This window comes from Ictidomys tridecemlineatus, chromosome 5, assembly GCF_052094955.1.
Source record: "Ictidomys tridecemlineatus isolate mIctTri1 chromosome 5, mIctTri1.hap1, whole genome shotgun sequence".
NCBI lineage: Eukaryota > Metazoa > Chordata > Mammalia > Rodentia > Sciuridae > Ictidomys > Ictidomys tridecemlineatus.
The window spans coordinates 39,939,418-39,958,297 of record NC_135481.1 but is presented as its reverse complement, the minus strand read 5'-3'; the positions used below and the strand labels follow the sequence as shown (position 1 = coordinate 39,958,297).

The 18,880-nt window shown below is 38.2% G+C and overlaps 2 protein-coding genes across 11 annotated transcripts in view; one reads left to right on the top strand and one right to left on the bottom strand.

Annotated features, from left to right (window-relative positions):
* Eif2ak4 (eukaryotic translation initiation factor 2 alpha kinase 4) overlaps window positions 1-18,880 on the top strand; it is a 103,153-nt gene that overhangs the window by 56,288 nt on the left and 27,985 nt on the right. For all 9 annotated transcript variants that reach the window (XM_078049835.1, XM_078049836.1, XM_078049834.1 and 6 more), the window contains 7 exons: window positions 2,209-2,266; window positions 2,907-2,986; window positions 7,501-7,602; window positions 9,106-9,159; window positions 12,435-12,671; window positions 14,311-14,386; window positions 14,789-14,910. In XM_078049835.1, the coding sequence (XP_077905961.1) occupies window positions 2,209-2,266; window positions 2,907-2,986; window positions 7,501-7,602; window positions 9,106-9,159; window positions 12,435-12,671; window positions 14,311-14,386; window positions 14,789-14,910 (729 nt within the window). The remainder of the gene's footprint in view (window positions 1-2,208; window positions 2,267-2,906; window positions 2,987-7,500; window positions 7,603-9,105; window positions 9,160-12,434; window positions 12,672-14,310; window positions 14,387-14,788; window positions 14,911-18,880) is intronic.
* Srp14 (signal recognition particle 14) overlaps window positions 8,990-18,880 on the bottom strand; it is a 41,691-nt gene continuing 31,800 nt past the window's right edge. For both annotated transcript variants that reach the window (XR_013438837.1, XM_078049845.1), the window contains one exon: window positions 8,990-9,259. Coding sequence is in view for 1 of the 2 variants with exons in the window: in XM_078049845.1 (XP_077905971.1) it covers window positions 9,206-9,259 (54 nt within the window). In the remaining variant the exon portion in view is untranslated. The remainder of the gene's footprint in view (window positions 9,260-18,880) is intronic.

Genomic DNA, 18,880 nt, shown 5'->3' with positions numbered 1-18,880 from the left:
AGCCTCAACAAAAGCAAGGCACTAAGCAACTTAGTGAGCCCCTGTCTCTAAGTAAAATACAAAATAGAGCTGGGGATGTGGCTCAGGAAAAAGAAAGACTGTCTAGATAGAGTGCAATAGTGTGTACCTGTAGTCCCAGCTGCTTTAGTGGCTAAGGTGAGAGGATTGCTTGAGCTCAGGAGTTCAAGACCAGCCTGGGCAACCTAAAGACCCTGTAACCACCCACCCACCCCAAAAGAAAGAAAGACTATATAACAACACAGTGACATTTCAGATAGGCCTTAGGAGTCCAGCAGACCAAGTTGAAGACAGGGCCTTGAGACATCAGGACAGGGTATTTCATCATAACCAAAGCTGTGGGTGAGCAGATGTGATTGTTTGAAGACCACATGTTCTGTTTGGCTCAAAGTGTAAGGTGTAGTAGAGAGTAAGAAAAATGCTAGAAGGTTCTCTGGCCTTCAGTGCCAGAGTTTTACTTAACATCATTAGCCAAAGGTATTAGGCACTGTGTTAGTCACCTTTTTATCACTGTGACCAAAATAAATGACAAGAACTACTTAGATGAGGAAAAGATTTTTTGGACTTATGATTTCAGATGTTTAGTTCATGGTTGGCTGGTTTCCACTTCTCTGGACCTGAATTTAGACAGAAGATCCTGGCAGAAGGACATAGTGGAGGAATGCTGCTCAGCCCATAACAAATAGGGAGTAGAAGAGACCAAGCAAGACACTTAGGACAAATTATAAATCCCAAGGGACATATCTCCCAGTTACCTACTTCTTCCTGCCATACCCTACCTGCCCACAGTTAGTCCGTTCAAATTATTAATCCATGAAATTGATTAATCCACTGGGTAAGTTATGGTTCTCATAATTAATCATTTTGCCTCCTGGAGTTTTGGGGGGCTATGCCATAGCCAAACATAAGAGGAACCAAAATCTCTAAAAATGCAGTTCATTCCAAGGGTAGTTGGAGAAAGAAAATAGGATTTGGATTGATGGTAAAAACAATCACAGGGGCTAAATAAGAAGATAAGGTTAGAAGAAATGGAGAGAGCCAGATGCAGTGGTGCCTGTGACTCTGGAGGTTGAAGCAGGAAGATTGGAAGTTCCAGGGCAGCCTGAGCAACTTAGGGAGACTTTGTCTCAAAATAAAAAATACGAAGGACTGTGGATGTAGCTCAGTGATAGAGTACTTGCCTAGCTTTCAGGAAGCCTGGGTTCAATCCCCTGTACTACAAGAAGGAGGAAAGGGAGGGGAAAGACGGAAGACAGACAGTAGAATTGGGAAGGGCAGGTGTTGAAAAATGCTAAGGCCAAGGAGGGGCAGATGATGGGATCTTGATCCCAAACTAAAGATTATACCTCAGCGTCTGGAGGTGTAGGGAGGTAGATGACCAGAGGCTCTGCAGTCTCGCTGACCTGGACTAGAATCCTGTTGTTGCCACTGCTTTTAGTACAACCTCGGGCAAATTGTAAGCCTCTCAGAACCTCATAGTGCACCTAATACTAGTTCCTGCCTCAAAGAATTTTCAGCAAAATAAATTCAGAATACAGGTAAAGCGCCTGGAACAGGTTCTGGCACTAAGAATGGTGAAGGGGCTGTTATTGATAGCGGTGCTTGTAATAGGAACCAGCAGAGGGATGTCATAACAGTAGTGATTAAAGTGTTGCATGAGACAGTGCCTCAGAGATATATAAAAGATGAAGCCATTTAGAGATGTTAGCAGTGAGTGACAGTGAAACAGATTTGGTGACCTGGTGCAAGGAAGAGTCAAAAACTGATCCTAAAAAAGTAGTAGCAGAGTAACAGTGGGAAAGTTTAGAAAGTAGATGTTTTGTTTTGTAGTACTAGGAATTGAGCCCAGTGGTACTCTGCTACTGAGCTACATCCCAGGCCCTTTTTGTTTTTGTTTTGAGACAGGGTCTCACTAAGTTGCTAAGGCTGGCCTGGAACTTTCTTTCAATCCTCTTATATCAGCATCCTGAGTAGCTAGGATTACTACTGGCATCCACCTCCTTACCCAGCTTGTTCTCTTACTCTTCCTAGTAAATAACTAAAACAAAACATTTAAACTCAAAAAAGCATTATTATAATTATTCTGATTTTCATGTAATATTTTTTCAATGTATCTTCTTTTAGAAATGGACAAGCTACTCCTATTGCTATAACATTTGAATTTGCTAATTGGCTTACTTTTGTTTTTAGGCTGATGGGAAACAGGATGATCAGGCAGGAGATCACTTGATAAAATCAGACCCTTCAGGTAAATCCAGAAGACTGAATTTTTTTATTCACAAAATTTCTTTAACCTGAGTCTTTACTCAGGTTTACTTGTAAAGACTCTATTCTAAAGCAAATTTTAATTGCTCACTAAATTAACAAAATTATGAAAATGCCTTAATTTTTTTCCTTGTCACTGTGTTAATTGTTCTTCAGCACTTTAAGGACTTCAGTTAATAGAATAATTGGCTCCCACATGCAAACAGCTCTTTGTCCGACACTAGTGGTCATGTGAAATTCTCTGAGGCCTGGCTTGTCTAGGGTCTTCTCTCTGCCCAGTCCCTCCTTGACAACAGCAAAGACAGGGTGTTTGGACATACGTTGCTATGCTTATTGTGCAGTTCACACTGCTTTCTCCTTTAAGTGCTGCAGACGTTTAATGGATCAGGCCCCACTCATAAGAAATATTTTTTCTTTTTCTTTTCCTTCCTTCCTTCCTTCCTTCCTTCCTTCCTTCCTTCCTTCCTTCCTTCCTTCCTTCCCTCCCTCCCTCCCTCCCTCCCTCCTTCCTTCCTTCCTTCCTTCCTTCCTTTCTTTCTTTCTTTCTTTTTTTTTTTTTAATAATTTGCTGTATCTTTAAGTCCAAATACTGGAAAGCTTTCCCTCTGGTTTCCTCCACACAGGCCATTTGACTGGGATGGTTGGCACTGCTTTGTACGTAAGCCCAGAGGTCCAAGGAAGCACCAAGTCTGCATACAACCAGGTACAGAGCTTTTAGGAAAGGGAAAGTTCTCAAGAGAGAAATAATAGTAAGAACATCAAAATCACAGCATTAATTACCTGCTGAAATAGGAGCCAATTCATGCTCCAGGCAGGACATGTGGTTACTGAGGGCATGGACTAAAGCAGGCACTGTTGATGCCAGGACCTTGTAGTCCATTCATCCATCCAAAGAAACTGAGCTAACCCCTGTCCTGGGCAAGGTCCTAAGAATACAGGGGACAAGGCAATCAAGTGAATAAGACAACTGTGGCTCCAGTCCTCCGGGAGTTTTTCCAGTGGTGACTAAAACAGACAATAAACATATAAAAAAAGGAATAATCACAAATTATAATAAGGGCTATTTTTGCACCGAAGCAAAAATAAGAGTCAAATTATAAGACAACATCTTGTCTTTAGAGAGCATCTTCTCTAAATAAACTGATCAGGGAAGGCCTCCCTAAAAGGATGACATTTAGGATCATGGAATTTATTTGAAGTGCACAGGAAGCCACTGAAGAATCACGAACAGAAAGTTCACTCCAGCTGTGCTAGACACTCTGCAGAAGTCCAGGGGGAGAACTGGTGACTGTCACTGAAGTGGTAGCAATAGAAATGGAGAGAGTTGTGCTACAGTAGAGGGGAAATGAGAGATTTTCCTAATGGACTAGATGTTTGAAGGGGAAAAAGTTGAGGTTCAGGTTTTCTGCCTGGAGAACCTGGGTGAAAGGATAGTTGACTAAAGTGAGGAAATGTGGGCAGAGAGATAGGGAAGGGGAAGAAGATGGTAGAAAAATTTAGTGTGAGGTATGTAAGTTAGAAATGCCTGATGAGGAATCTAATTTAGATGGACAGAGGTTATTAGAGACCCAAGACTTGAGTTCAGAGAGAAGATCAAAGTCAAAGGTATAAATTTAAGGATTGTCAGAACATAGATGGGATTTAAAGCCATGAGACTGAGATCACCCAGGACTAAAGTATAAATGCAAAATTTTAAAAATACATCAGCCAGGCAATGTATATAAAAGCAAATCGTCAGGATTGCATTGGAAACTCAAGCCTGGGTTTTATGCTGACGGAAGCATTGAGCAGCAATGCAGAGTTGAAACAGACCACAGAGGGAGATCTGTTACCAGAGAGAATGAGGGGAGTAGGAGGGTACACACCATGGGTACCTTAGGGTCGTTTTTCTGAGGTAAGTGGAAGATTTTTATGAAATCTTCAAAAGTGCTTTGTCCTTTGGCCTGTCAATTCTACCTTTAGATTCATCTAAAGGAAACAACTAGGGAAGGGTAATGTGAAAGTGGTTCATCACAGTGTTGTTTCATATAATAAAAAATAACAGTGTCTGAAAATTGGGATCTATTTCATTAACTATAAGACTTCATGTAATTGAATACTTCATGACATTAACATCACATTTTAGAAACCCATTTTAGAAAAGTGATAATAATATTAAAAATATTCTCACTCTATTAAGTGAATAAAAGAAACAGTAATGTGGTTCTGGTTTTATAGTATGTACATGTATGAATATTTAAAAACAAAAAGGATTTAGGGAGATCACTGTTTTACCCTTGGCATTTTCCAGCCAGACATGTAGGAAATGACAAATGGATATTTGTATTTAAGACTTTGAACATGACTGGGGATAAGTCAGGAGGTCCTCCTACTCTTTTTTTCCTTTCCCTCTTTTGGTACTGGAGACCTAGGCCAACGGTCTTTAACCACTGAGCCACATCTCTAGCCCTTGTAATTATTTTTTATTTTGAGACAGGGTCTTGCTGAGGAGCTAAGGCTGGCCTGAAACTAGTAATACTCAGCCTCCTTAGTCACTGAGATTAGAGGCAAGCACCATCCTGCTTGGCCTCCTACTCCTTTTTGAATCCACATTCATTTAAGAGGATTTCTTGAGAGTGGGCTCTGTCTCTCCTGGCACCTGATAAGGAGTAGTCTTTGCAAGCTGATTATGGCTGGCTTCCTGAGGGACACACCATCCTACTCAGTTGTGCTTCTTAGGCCCTGCATAGATTTTTAGTACACTAACTTACCCTTTTGCTTTTTTTTTTCTTCTTCTCCTTTTTATTATTGCCATTTGTTTTTTGTCTTTTTGTATTCATTATTTAATAATTATCTTGAGTTTTATCTCTTTAGTGTCTTTGGGTTCATTCTATTTTCTTTCTCTGGCCTTTTGTTGTTTATGTTGTTGTTATTTCCCAATTTATTGAGGTATGAATAATAAATAAAATTATGTATATTTAAAGTATACAGTGTGGAGCTGGGGCTGTAGCTCAGTGGTAGCACACTTGCCTGGCATGTGTAAGGCACTGGGTTCAATCCTCAGTACCACATACAAATAAATAAAAATATTGTGTATCCACCTCCAACTAAAAAAAATATGTTAAAAATAATAAGCAAATATGTAAAGTATATGGTGTGATTTTTTTTTCCCCCAGGGATTGAACTCAGGAGCACTCAATCCCTAAGCCACATCCCAGCCCTATTTTGTATTTTATTTAGATACAGAGTCCTACTGAGTTGCTTAATGCTTTGTAATTGCTGAGGCTGGCTTTAACTCATCATGATCCTCCTGTCTCAGCCTCTTGAGGTGGTGGGATTACAGGCACGCACCACCGCTTTCAGCAGTGTGTGATGTTTTAATATTCACATACATTGTGAAATTATTTCCACAATCAAGCTAAACATCCATCTCCTCACCCAGTTAACTGTTGTTTTGTGTGTGGGGGGGGTGAGAACACTTGAGATCTACTCTCAGCAAATTTCAAAAATACAATACATTATAGTCACCATGCTGTATGTTAGAGCTCATTATAAGAATTTATTCATCTTATAAGTGAAAGCTTGTACCCTTTAATCAACATCTCCCTTTTCCTCCCAGTCCATAGCCCCTGGTAAACTACTATTCTACCTTGTTACTGTGAGTTGGATTTTTAATACAGTTTCCACATATAAGTGAGATCTTTAAGTATTTATCTTTCTGTTTGGCTTATTTTACTTAATATAATGTCCTCCAGGTTCATCCATGTTATCCCAAATGACAGGATTTCCTTCTTTTTAAAGCTTTATAAAATTTTGTTATTTTTCTCTTTCTCTCCCTCCCTCCCCCCTCTCTCTTTGTGTGTGTGCGTGTGTGTGCGTGTGTGTGTGTGTGGAGAGAGAGAGAGGGAGACCACATTTTCTTTGTTCATTCATCTGTCCACTGACACACTGATACCAACTTGACTGTTATAAATGATGCTGCAATGCACATAAGCAAGCAGATATCTCTGAGACAGTGATATTCTTTCCTTTAGGTATATACCAGAAGTGGTATTGCTATATCACATGGTAGTTCTCTTTTTAATGTTTTGAAGAGCCTTCATCCTGTTTTCCATATCAGCTGTATCAATTTACATTCCCAGCAACAGTGCACAAGAGCTCCCTTTTCTCCACATCCTCACATTTATTATCTTTCAACTTTTTGTTTTGGGGGTTTTTTGTTTTTTGGTTTTTGATGTTGTTGTTGTTGTTATTGTTGTAAACTGACACAGTACCTTTATTTTAGTTATTTTTATGTGGTGCTGAGGATTGAACCCAGTGCCTCACATGTGCTAGGCAGGCACTCTACCACTCAGCCACAACCTCAGCCCTCAACTTTTTATAATAGCCATCCTAATAAGTGTGAGGTGATACCTCATTATGGTTTTAATTTGTATTTCCCTGGTGATTAGTGGCGATGTGTATCTTTTTATATATCTGTTGGCCATTTGTACATCTTCTTTGGGAAATTTTCTGCTCAGAAAAAAAATGTGAACATTTACCTTTGCTGAGTTGTATGAGATCCTTACATTTTTTTCATATTAGCTTCTTATCAGGTGTATGTTTTGCAAACATTTTCCCCATTCTACAGGTTGCCTTTTAATTTATTTTTCCTCTTTAATTGTATTTCCATATTTTGCTGGGATTAGTCACATGATCTTTCAGTTATACCTTTCTTCTATCCTCACTGGTATGGCTTTGTAGTCAATAGCTGACCTTTACTATCAGCAGCAGATTTTGGTCTGTTTCACTTTTAAAATGATTCATGAAGATGCAAAATAAAGCAGATTTCTTTTTTATGTGACAGTGCTGGGGATTGAATCCAGAACAAGGAGCATGTAAGGCAAATGTTCTGAGCTATATTCCTAGCCAAAGCATATTATGGCAAGCCTTGGTTGTTCTATCCCTTTAGCCGTTATTTTCAGTCTTTAGCCAGGCATTATCTATGTGTATTGATAAACTGATTACAGTTACTTTTCAAAAAAATTTTTGAGCAAAATTATGCCAAATATTTTACTGTGAACCTAAAATAATCTTTATACCTGTAATGGTTTAGAAAAAATAGTCAAATTTTTCCAGTGTGACTTGTTTTGCACTTACACAAACTTTATTTCAACTAACAGTGCTGATTCTATAATTCTCTGGTAAATTATACTTTCATATAAAGTATCTCTAAATACAATTCTTTTTTCCCCTCAGAAAGTGGATCTCTTCAGCCTGGGAATTATCTTCTTTGAGATGTCCTATCACCCCATGGTGACAGCCTCAGAAAGGATCTTTGTTCTTAACCAACTTAGAGATGTATGTATTGGGTGTTTGATGCATAAATTTCTAGTAACCTCAGTCTTAGCATGGAGATTAGAATTTGAGGCAGGATATTTTCCTGGCATTTATAATATAGAAGAGGTTGTCCAACTACAATGATTTACTTGCTGAGACATGCCAAGCTAACTAGTTCTCCCTTTGCAGTGAAATGTTTTCTCAATAAGAGAAGTTGCCTCATTTAAGTTGCTAAAATAGCAAGTTTGTGTAACCAAAGACTATCAGCACTTAGTATGGTCTGTTGATCTGTCTTCTGCACTTCTAATAAGTAGAAATCCACTCTGCTTACATGTCTCCAATAATGATAAACTTCCCCAGTGTTGTTTGTTTTTGGAAAGCTTGGAGAAATTGCTAGATTATAGTTATTATTTTTAAGTTAGTCTGAGAGATTTAAGCTTAACATTAAAACAAAAGAATCTAAAAGTTTTTGTATGCTATCAGTGCAGTTATTAGTGTGTGGGAATGGGTTTAAGAATAAGGAATGTTTAGTTGTAGAAAAGAAAAATTCATGCTGAATGGACTTGGTATAGTGAGACCTAAAGAAAACTACCATGACCAAAGTTAATATAGTCTGTGAAAATATCAGCCACTGAATTGTTTTCCCCAGTGAAATTTCCATTTGTCTTCTTGAGATTAATCCTTACCTCTTTTACTGCCTGAGCTAAAAAGGATTAACATTGCAGTGTGTGAGGTCAAAGGTGCCCTTTAACGGCATTAAAGTGAAAGTGCAAAGTAAGGTTTGGGCAATGGTAATTTAAGATTCACATATCCATGAGCAAGAGATCTGGAGAGCCTTCTTCCTCCTTGCCAAGCCAAGCAAAGCAGGAATATTCACTAAATTAAATGTCATAAACTGTAACTAAGTATTCTTCTTTAGATATTTTGGAAAGTAATTGCATTCTTTTATTGTCAGTGCAGTATGGAAAGCTGTAATGAAAAAAGTAGATAAAGTGCTTACTATCACCTTGCCTTGATCAGAATGCTCTTAGCTGATTATGTCTTTGATGAAGTAACTTTCTTCAGTTTAAAATTCATGCTTCCTCCTTCATTTCAAGAATATATAAACCATCAAATTAATGTTATAATTTAGTTCCTATATACCAGACCTTTTGGAGACATAGTGGTTTTAATGTTATTTTTTTTTACTTTATATTAGCAGTTTGATAGGGGCTATTTGACTTTTTTTCAGCTATTTGTTTAATAACTGCTCTTTCTGTCTCTGAAACCATTAGATTTTTAAATACTTTGTCCTTGGAGGAGGTACTTTCTAGAACCTAGGCTGTCATTTAGGTGAAGTTTGAATAAAAATAATGTGTATAGACATGAAAAAGTGAGCATCAGGCTTCAAGAAGGTGTCTCCTCAGTCTTTCCCTGTTAGCAGATTTTAATTTCTCTATTTGGTTTTCTTACTTATGGTGAATAAATGCTTTCACAATGGCAGTTTGCCAAGCACTTCCTGATTTGAATATAATATTCTTATAGCCCACGTCCCCCAAGTTTCCAGAAGACTTCAGTGATGGAGAGCATACAAAGCAGGTAATTTTCTGATGCTTTAATTGCTGTCTTCAGACTTGGGCTTTAATTACTGTTTTTCTTCGTTTTTAATTAGTAATCTTCTGCTACTCATTCTCGTGTCCTGGGAACAATATGGGAGAAAGTATCAAAAGATGAAACACTTAAAATGTTATTGGATTTGAAATACACTGTAAAAATGCTAAGGGCTGGTGGAGAAAATTAACAAACTACAGGGTTCTTTTGTGTGATTCATTGTATTTTTGAAGTGCTATTTGGACCCTTAGTTTGGCTATTGAGGGTATGGGGGGTGGAGAAAATAAATTTACAGCTCATTGTTTTAGATAAAACTTGGGGCTTTAAGACAAAAATACAATTTAAAACTGTAATTCTGCTCTATTTTGTGGGTGAAATAACTTACTTTGAGGGGAAGTGTTGGACTTTTTTTAGACAATCTGATTGACAGAATTTTAAAGCAAGATAATTTCTCCCACAGAACATAAATATCTGAGTGTGTGGGTGTTATGTATTTCACGTCATAAAATAATACTGGCATCCAGCTAATGTGAAAGAATAGTAGCAAATTATTGTATTGTACTTCTGTTATGCCTTTCTTCTTTGTTCAGTTGGTTGTCTTGGTGGAGCCTGCAGTGATTGATTCTTTCATATGGAAGTTTGTCCCTTAAACTGACTTTTATTGACAATTATGGTCAAGGCAAAAATTCTTTAAATGATGAATATTGAGAACAGAAACAGAACACTGTAACAATATGCTGTTTTTTGCTTATTGGTTATGTCTGGATAGACATGCTACTTCTCTAGACTTTAATTTTTCTCACCTATAAAATAAAGAGAATCAGTATGCTTTATTTATATTAACACTAACATTCTATCATTTGGTAATATTTATCATGGCATTTATTTATGGCTATAGGGACCCACTCTACCACATCTAGTTAGTTAGTGAAGAACCATTAGAAAACACATTGAGTTGTTTTTCCACTTCTTTTGTTAGCTGTTAGTAATGATTTGAATTGAGCCCCTTGTTTGGTTTCTGGGTATCATAACTAAATGTTTATTTCATAGTCTTTTCCTATAACACGCTATTTTAGTCAGCTTTTTCACTGCTGTGTCTAAAGGACCAACCAAAACAACTATAGAGGAGAAAAGGTATTCAGGGGTTCATGGTTTCAGAGGTCTCCATCCTAAGACAGCAGGCTGTATTCCTTGGAGCTCGAGGTGAGGCTAAACATCATGGCAGAGTGTGTGGCAAAAGGAAATAGCTCCCATGGTGATCAGAAAGCAGAGAGAGTCTACTCTCCCAACACAAAATATATGTGCCATAGCCACACCCCCTGATGAACCAATTTCTGTAGCTATGACCCTACCTGCCTCAAGTTACCAAAGTTAATCCTATTAGGGATTAATTCACTGATTAGGTTAAGGCTATAGCCTAATCATTTCTCCTCCAAACCATCTTGCATTGTCTCACACATGAGCTTTTTGGGGGTACCTTACATCCAAACCATAACACATGATTAGTCCTATTTAGTACTTTTTTTTTTTTTTTTAGTACCAGGAATTGAGCTCAGGGGCACTTTACCACTGAGGCACATCCCTAGCCCTTTTTCATATTCATACTTTATCTTGAGACAGGGTCTCACTGAGTTCCTTAAGGCCTGGCTTTGAACTTGAAATCCTCTTGCTTCAGCCTTCTGAGGCAATGGAATTTATAGTTGTACTTATTCAGTACTTTAACATGGTGACAGCTATAGTGGCCTAGGAACTTTATTAAACAACCAAAATGACAGCAACCATGTAAACCATTTCTCATAATGAGGATTATTGTCCTATCATCAACTCTGTATTAGGTTCCCTTGAGCCTTTGAGTTAGGCATGTATTAAAGTGACACTAAACCAAACCACAACCAAACCACCTTCCATGTCAGTGCATTTCATCTCAAAGGAGATAACACGGGAAATGCTGATAGACTGAGTATTACATAATTTTTGTCACACACAGAAATTTAGCAGTAAAATAGGGTCTGTTATGCTGAATGAGGTATCATTGTTTTTACCAGTTTTACATAACTTTTTCTTAAAAGTTGAATCATATCAGTTCCTATCTTTATAATATAAAACTCCTATATTACATGAAAAGTAATTACGGGTGTTTTTATTTCACACTAAAACAGGAGTGGAAGTAATTTATAAAAGATATATAGTAGGAAAATGTTTAATAAAATACATCTAAAAATTAAGAGTTTCTTTTTGTCGGAGGAGGGAGGTGACTGGGGATTGAACTCGGGGGCACTTAACCACTAAGCCACATCCCCAGCCCTTTTTTGTATTTTATTTAGAGACAAGGTCTCACTGAGTTGCTTAGGACCTCACTAAGTTGCTAAGGCTGTCTTTGAATTCACAATCCACCTGCCTCAGCCTCCTAAGCCACTGGGATTATAGGCATGCACCACCACGCCCAAGTAAAAATTGAGGCTTTCTGATCTCAAATGTTCATCTAACATTTTTTAATAAATCCTGTTATGAACAAGAGGATTAAGAATTGTTAAGCAGCCTTTCCAAGTTTTAGATTTTCTTCAAGAGGCTCCCTGTTATGGAAGTATAACCAATAAATAGCATAAATTGAGAGAATTCGAGGGAATGATTGATATCAGTACAAATAACACAAATGGAGAAGAAAAAATAAAACAGTATGTTTAATATGCTTTAAGGATTCTAGCAACTAGTATGTTTATAATATCACTAACACTGCGCATCTAGAGCTATTTGGTTTCTGTGCTTATGTCTTCTATGTAGTATTTTGTGTGTTTGTAAGACCTAAGTTACACTTCTTTCTTTTTAAAATTTTTTTAGTTGTAGATGAATACAATATCTTTATTTTTATTTATTTATTTTTATGCAGTACTAAGGCTCAAACCCAATGCCTCACATGGGGTAGGCAAGCACCCTCCACTGAGCCACACCCACAACCCCTAAGTTCTACTTCTATGTTTACTGAGTTAATTTTTTTTTTATTGTTTGTGACAAGAAATGTTAAAGGCTTCTGCCTTTTAAGAAATACTACTGTTAAATTATTACACAACTCTGTGGTCATAACAAGGTGTAGGGGGTAAATGACATATTTAGAAATTAAAAAAAAAAAACTTTTGAAATGCCCCTACTAAGTGCAAGAAGTGTGGTACCTTTTCTTTGACCTGAATTGACCATCAGCTTGTCAGGATGATTTCTGAGCATCATTTACTGCATCCTCTCAGCTGTATGCCTGGGTTTCATTATAGAAATCTGTCATCTCCTGGTTGTTAAACCATGACCCAGCAAAACGTCCCACAGCCACAGAACTGCTGAAGAGTGAGCTGCTTCCCCCACCCCAGATGGAGGAATCTGAGCTGCATGAAGTACTGCATCACACGCTGGCCAACGTGGATGGGAAAGCCTACCGCACCATGATGGCCCAGATCTTCTCCCAGCGCATTTCCCCTGCCATCGATTACACCTACGATAGTGACATACTGAAGGTGAGCTAAGCTCCACAGCACAGAGAGTTTAACCTGGTCCACCAAAAGATCAAGTCAGGTTCTTATTTCTCATGGATTCCTCTAATGCCTCCACCATATACTGAGCTCCAAAAAGCCCCAAATTGTACATGCAAAAAGTGTTAACCTGGGCTGGGGATGTGACTTAAGTGATAGTGTGCCTGGCATGCTCGGGGCACTGGGTTCGATCCTCAGCACCATATACAAATAAAATAAAGATGTTGTGTCTACCGAAAACTAAAAAATAAATATTAAAAAATTTCTCTCTCGTCTCTCTCAAAAAAAAAAAAAAGTGTTAATCTGCATTATTCTGGAAAGAATAGCCCGCCACACTGTTAATCCCTTACTTTAAGGAATTCTAGGTCCATCCCCTTCTACTCCTACCCAGGAGATTAAGGTATTGTTCCCTAGCTCTGCTGTTTATGGCCAAAAACATCAAGCAATCAGATCCAGATTAAGTAGTAGAGCGGCTCCCAGTGGAGTTACCTATCCCGACACTTGGGAGGTTTTCTGTCAACACAGATGCCCAAGGCTCCCCAGCATCTCTAGCTTCTATCTCCAGGTATGAGGCTCTTTAAGAGTCTCTTTAAGGATCTGGGTACAGTGGTGCAGGAGGATTGCTTGAATGCATAGCCAACCTGGGCAACATAGCAAGATCCCATCTTTAAACAAGAAAGAAGGGGTGGGGAAAAAGGAAGGAAAGAAAGGAAAAAGAATCTTCTTTAAGGGACTAGGAGCATATGTAGCTCAGTGATAGAATGTGTGTTTGATATATGCTAGGCCCTAGGTCAATCCCTAGTGAAAAAAAAAGTTTTTTCTTTTTTTTTAAAGCTGCCAGGGTGTAAGTGTAACTGAGTTGCTTTTTTTTCTTTAAAATGTCTGAAGTGAAATAAGCCAATTCCAATAAACCAAAGGCCAAATCTTTTCTCTGATACACAGATGGTAACACACAATAAGGCGCACAGGGTGGAGGTGGGAGGCGGGTTGGAGTTCATTGGGTTAGACAAAGGGGGGGGGGGAATAAGAATAGGAAACGCAGAATGAATCAGATATAACTTTCCTATGTTCATATATGAATACAGGATTGGTGTAACTTCACATCATGTTCAATCACAAGAATGAGATCCTAATTAGAATAAATTATACTTCATGTATGTGTAATATGACATATTATGACATATTACTGTCATATATATCTAAAAAGAGCAAATTTTTAAAAAATTTTAAAAAGGAAAAAAATACCTGAATCAATATAACAAAATGTTAAAATCTGATAAAGTCAACTGAGTATATAACAGATATTGGTTATGTTCTGTATGATTAACATGATGCAATTTTAAAAGACCAATAGAGGAAGTACTGGTAAAACTTGTGGATGATCAACATAGATTTTAAGAAGCAGTTTTTTCTGGTTGGCAATATTAGAAACTTATTTGCAGGGCTATTGATGACTTTTTTATTTGTGTCTTTTTGCTTATCTGTTGTTTCTCTTTTTTTTTTTTTTTTGTACCAGGAATTAAAGCCAGAGGCACATCCCCAGCCCTTTTTTTTTGAGAAAGGGTTTCTAGGGGATATCTTTAATTAGGCTTTGATGGTGACATTTTAATTCGTCTCATTTTAGGGCAACTTCTCAATCCGTACAGCCAAGATACAACAACATGTGTGTGAAACTATCATCCGCATCTTTAAAAGGCATGGTATGACCTATTTTAAAAAATCATATTTTTCCATAAGACTTTGTCATTAATAATAAGTGCTATCTGAGGGTTTTGGTACAACCATATATTAAAATTCAATTATAAGCAGTTGACATCATTAAATTTAGACTGATTTTTATAACTTGCCTTGCTGAAGAGAAACTAATTTGAATATTGTAAACTTGCTATTAAAATACAGTTGGCTTGTAGAGTCAGAACTATGACAGAATTAACAATTTTAGCCCTAGATGAGCTCTCCACCTGTAAAATTTAGAGAACTGAAGAAAAGCTGAGTTCAATGGTCCCAGTAGCAAGTTACTTAGCTATCAGATTTTGTTTTAAGTTGCCTCCTAGGGAGAATAAGAACCTAAATACTTAGTGATTTTTTTCTAATTTGGTTAGGAGCTGTCCAGTTGTGTACCCCACTACTGCTTCCCCGAAATAAACAAATATATGAGCACAATGAAGCAGCTGTGTTCATGGACCACAGTGGAATGCTGGTGATGCTTCCTTTCGACCTGCGGGTAAGGCTCAGAATGCTCTGCTGACAATCTGGGTGCTGTGTCTGCTTACAGGAATGGCTTATCTGTTCATTGTTAATTACCAGATATTTTCCCCCAGAATTATATTACAAATGTCACTTTAAGGAAGTATATTCTTACAGGCGTTTTCAGTGTTAAGAGCATTACTGAAGTTTAGTAAATGTTTGACCCTGAATGCCATCCACCTTGCTAAGACCTCAGGTGTTTATGGCTCTAGGAACCAGAACCCTGCATTGCCACATGTGCATCTCAGTGTTGAGCTCTGCTGAGTGACCACAGCAGGTTAGCCTGGTCAACTCAGACAAATAAATACAGGGTATTTTCTACTTTCTAATTCTTTTTTTTTTTTTTTTTTAAAGAGAGAGTGAGAGAGGAGAGAGAGAGATAGAGAGAGAGAGAGAATTTTTAATATTTATTTTTTAGTTCTCGGTGGACACAACATCTTTGTTGGTATGTGGTGCTGAGGATCGAACCCGGGCTGCACGCATGCCAGGCGAGCGCGCTACCGCTGAGCCACATCCCCAGCCCTCTACTTTCTAATTCTTTAGTAAAATTCTAACATGTTAACATTCCAAATCAATTACATTCTTGTAACAAGTGTTGCTGCTAGTTGGGTGCACTTGTTGGGGTGCAGCGGAGCGTCGGAGGGAGACACCACACAAGAGACTTACTTCATGCAATTGCAGGGGGGAATTTATTGGGGATCCGTTCCAGCGCGCTGGGGCTCTGTGCTCACTCAAGAAGGGAGAGCAGCCCAGAGCCCAGAGCAGAGGTCAAGCGGAGCTTAAGTACACTTTTTGGAGAGGGTGGGGGCTTTGCATACATCAGAACAAATCATCATGAGGCGCGGGAAAATTGAACAACAACTCTGAAACAGAATTAGTACATACATTGGCGGGAACAATCTGGGCAGGGGTGATTGGTCATTTCTAAGCGGGGTACAAATTTAAACTGATTGGTTTTGGAGCCTAGATGCTTACATGCCATGGTACCTGGAGCCCTTAGCTATTAAACAACCAGGGAATCAATGGAGATATTTACTGGGCAGTTTCCGCATTGTCCTAACAACTCAGAGATTACAGGTTCTGGGGGTAGCAGAGGAATTGTAACAATAGACTTTTACAATTGTAACAATTGTCTTTTACTTTTTAGCCCAGGCCTTGTAATCTAGAAGCTTTACAATGCCTAGTCTTTTACACTTTAACTCAAGCTCTTGCAGCTTGGAATCAGCTTAGAAATTTTACCTTTACACACTGATTTTTGCCATGCTTGCTTATTCTGACCCCCAGGACTCCCTAAGTAGCAGTTTTACCAATCATTCACCTACATAGTGCTAGCTACTGTCAAGCCCGTCTGTGTGTATGATAGTACCCGAAGATCAGAGGAAAACATGAGTGCATGATGCTGAGAGCCATAGCCAAGTAGGAATGACCCATGGCATTTTGGGTTGAAAGCTGACCCTGCTCAGGGATTAGGGTGGCTGGGGGGGGGGGTTAGGGTGGGTCCTGCTGGGAATAGGGCAGCTTCAGGTTTAGGGTGGATCCTGCTGGGAATAGGGCGGCTCCTGCTGCCTCAGGCGCCTGCTCCTTTGGAGTTCCCTGTTGAGTTCTCACCGGGTTCTGAGAGAATTGGTATGCAGAGCCCAGTGGAGGGAGTGTATTTTTCCCAGGTAGTGTGCGTGTAGAGTGTCAGTGAGAGTTCGGGAATAAAGAGTTGCTGTTTGAATCTACAAGGCTGTGTGGTGGCTCGGTTATTTTGTGCCCAGCCAGACTGCGGCACATATGACAGGCAAGGGTTTAAGCCCTAATTTAAACAAGGCACTTATAAATAGAGACATGAGTGGTGGAGTGGGTGCTTAGCATGAGTGAGTAAACCCTAATTTAAACAAGGCACTTATAAATAGAGACATGAGTGGTGGAGTGGGTGCTTAGCATGAGTGAGTCCCTAGGCAAGCATTCTGCCACTGAGCTATATCCTCAGCCTATCCTTCCATGTTCTTAGCTTCTATTTTCCTTTTCTACACTTATACTTAGATACACATAGGTTTGGGGGTTTTTTATGTTGTTTTCTCTATAGCAAAATGGAATATTCAAATTCTATTGAAACTTACATTTCTTTTAATCTAATGATTCCTATAGGTCAAATAGAGATATAAATGTATCTCAATATCTATATTATATCAAATATAGATGCAAATGTATCACATTTTCATCTTATATACATATATATACTTGATCTATATAAAATATAAATCTAAACTTTCTTTTTAATAGCTCCTTAATATTCTGTAATATTGATAGCAAATCATTCAGCTATTTTACTGTTGATGAACATGCAGACAGGTTTCAGTTTTGAGCCACCACAATAATATGGCAATGAACATCCTTTTAACATTCATACACTAATATGTTTTTATTTTTTAATAAATTCTTCAAAGTGGGATTGCTAGTTCAAGTATAATATTTGCATAATATTGTTGAAAATTTTATTGTAAAGTTTCAGGTTACATTTCTGAAGCTTTAGCAACTAGCATTCATCAGCTGTGTGTGAAAGTGCCTATTTTCCTATACCATGGTCATATATGGATGATATTAATTTAAACATCTTTTGCCAGTCTGATGAGTGAAGTTGAGATAGCTTCTCATTTCTAGTGAGACTGAACATCTTTTTTAAGTTTATTAGCATTGTGAATTTTTCTGAGAACTACCTGATTATATCCTGTGTGTGCGTATATGTGTAAGGAAAGTAGTTGGGGATTGTTTTGGGGTAGAGACAAATCACATAACTGATATTTGGGCCCTGTTAAAGAAAGAGTAGAAGTACAGTTACATAGTTATTCTTAAAACTGGCTTCTTATTCTCTAAGTACTGATACTTAAGTGAGATTTTTAAGCATATGCTCCCTGCAAGTTGATATTCAACTACAAAAAATAGAAAGTGATTGCTTTTGCTGGGTATGGTGGTGCACACCTATAATCCCAGCAATTTGGGAGGCTTAGGCAGGAGGATCACAAGTTCAAGGCCAGCCTCAGGAGCTTAGCAAGATCATGTCTCAAAATAAAAAATAACAAGGACCAGAGATGTAATTCAGGTAGAGAGCCCCTGGTTTCAATCCCCAGTACTGGGTAGGGGAAAGTTATTATCTTTTGAGAATAATTTCCCAACTATTGATAATGTGTTAGAATTCTTGGGGCAATCAGACAGTGGTTTTGTAATTTTGTGGGTGGTTATTAAGAATATCTTGGACTGGGGATGTAGCTCAGTGTATATCACTTGCCTGGCATGTGCAAGGACCTTGGTTCAAGATCCCAGCACTTAAAAAAAAATTCCCAAAAAATTGATAGGAAATTCACCATAAGAGATAATACCTATTTTTATTGCGTTGTTATGAATGACATTTTTTTAAATTCATAGATAACCAAAAACTTGCACAGATTTTAATTTGGCATAATAAAAATTTGGCAAAGCCAAGTAGGGTGGTGCACCCCTGTAATACCAGCAACTCAGCAGGCTGAGGCAGGAGGATGGAAAGTTTGATGCCAGCCTCAGCAAAGGACTGGGGATGTAGCTCAGTGGTAAAGTGCCCAATTTAAAAAAATAAATGCTTGAGTGTGTGTGTGGCAAAATATATTCAACTAAAAGTAAATTTTCCTCAAGTTTAAATAACCTAGGAAATGCCTCAGTGACAGATTGGTGTCTAGCAGTGGAGTCTACTGCTAACTGAAGTATTAGGGAACATTTCAGGAGTGTGAGAGGTGCACAAGTCTCACTACCTTCATGTGTCACTTAATGAGGGGGATAAATTTTGAGAAATGAATCATTAGGCGATTTTGTTACTGTGTAAACATCTTAGAGTGTACTTTTTACATAAACTAAGGTGGCTACAACATCCTTTTGTGATAAACTCTTATAGGGCCACTGTTGTATATACTTTCCATCATTAACCTAAACAT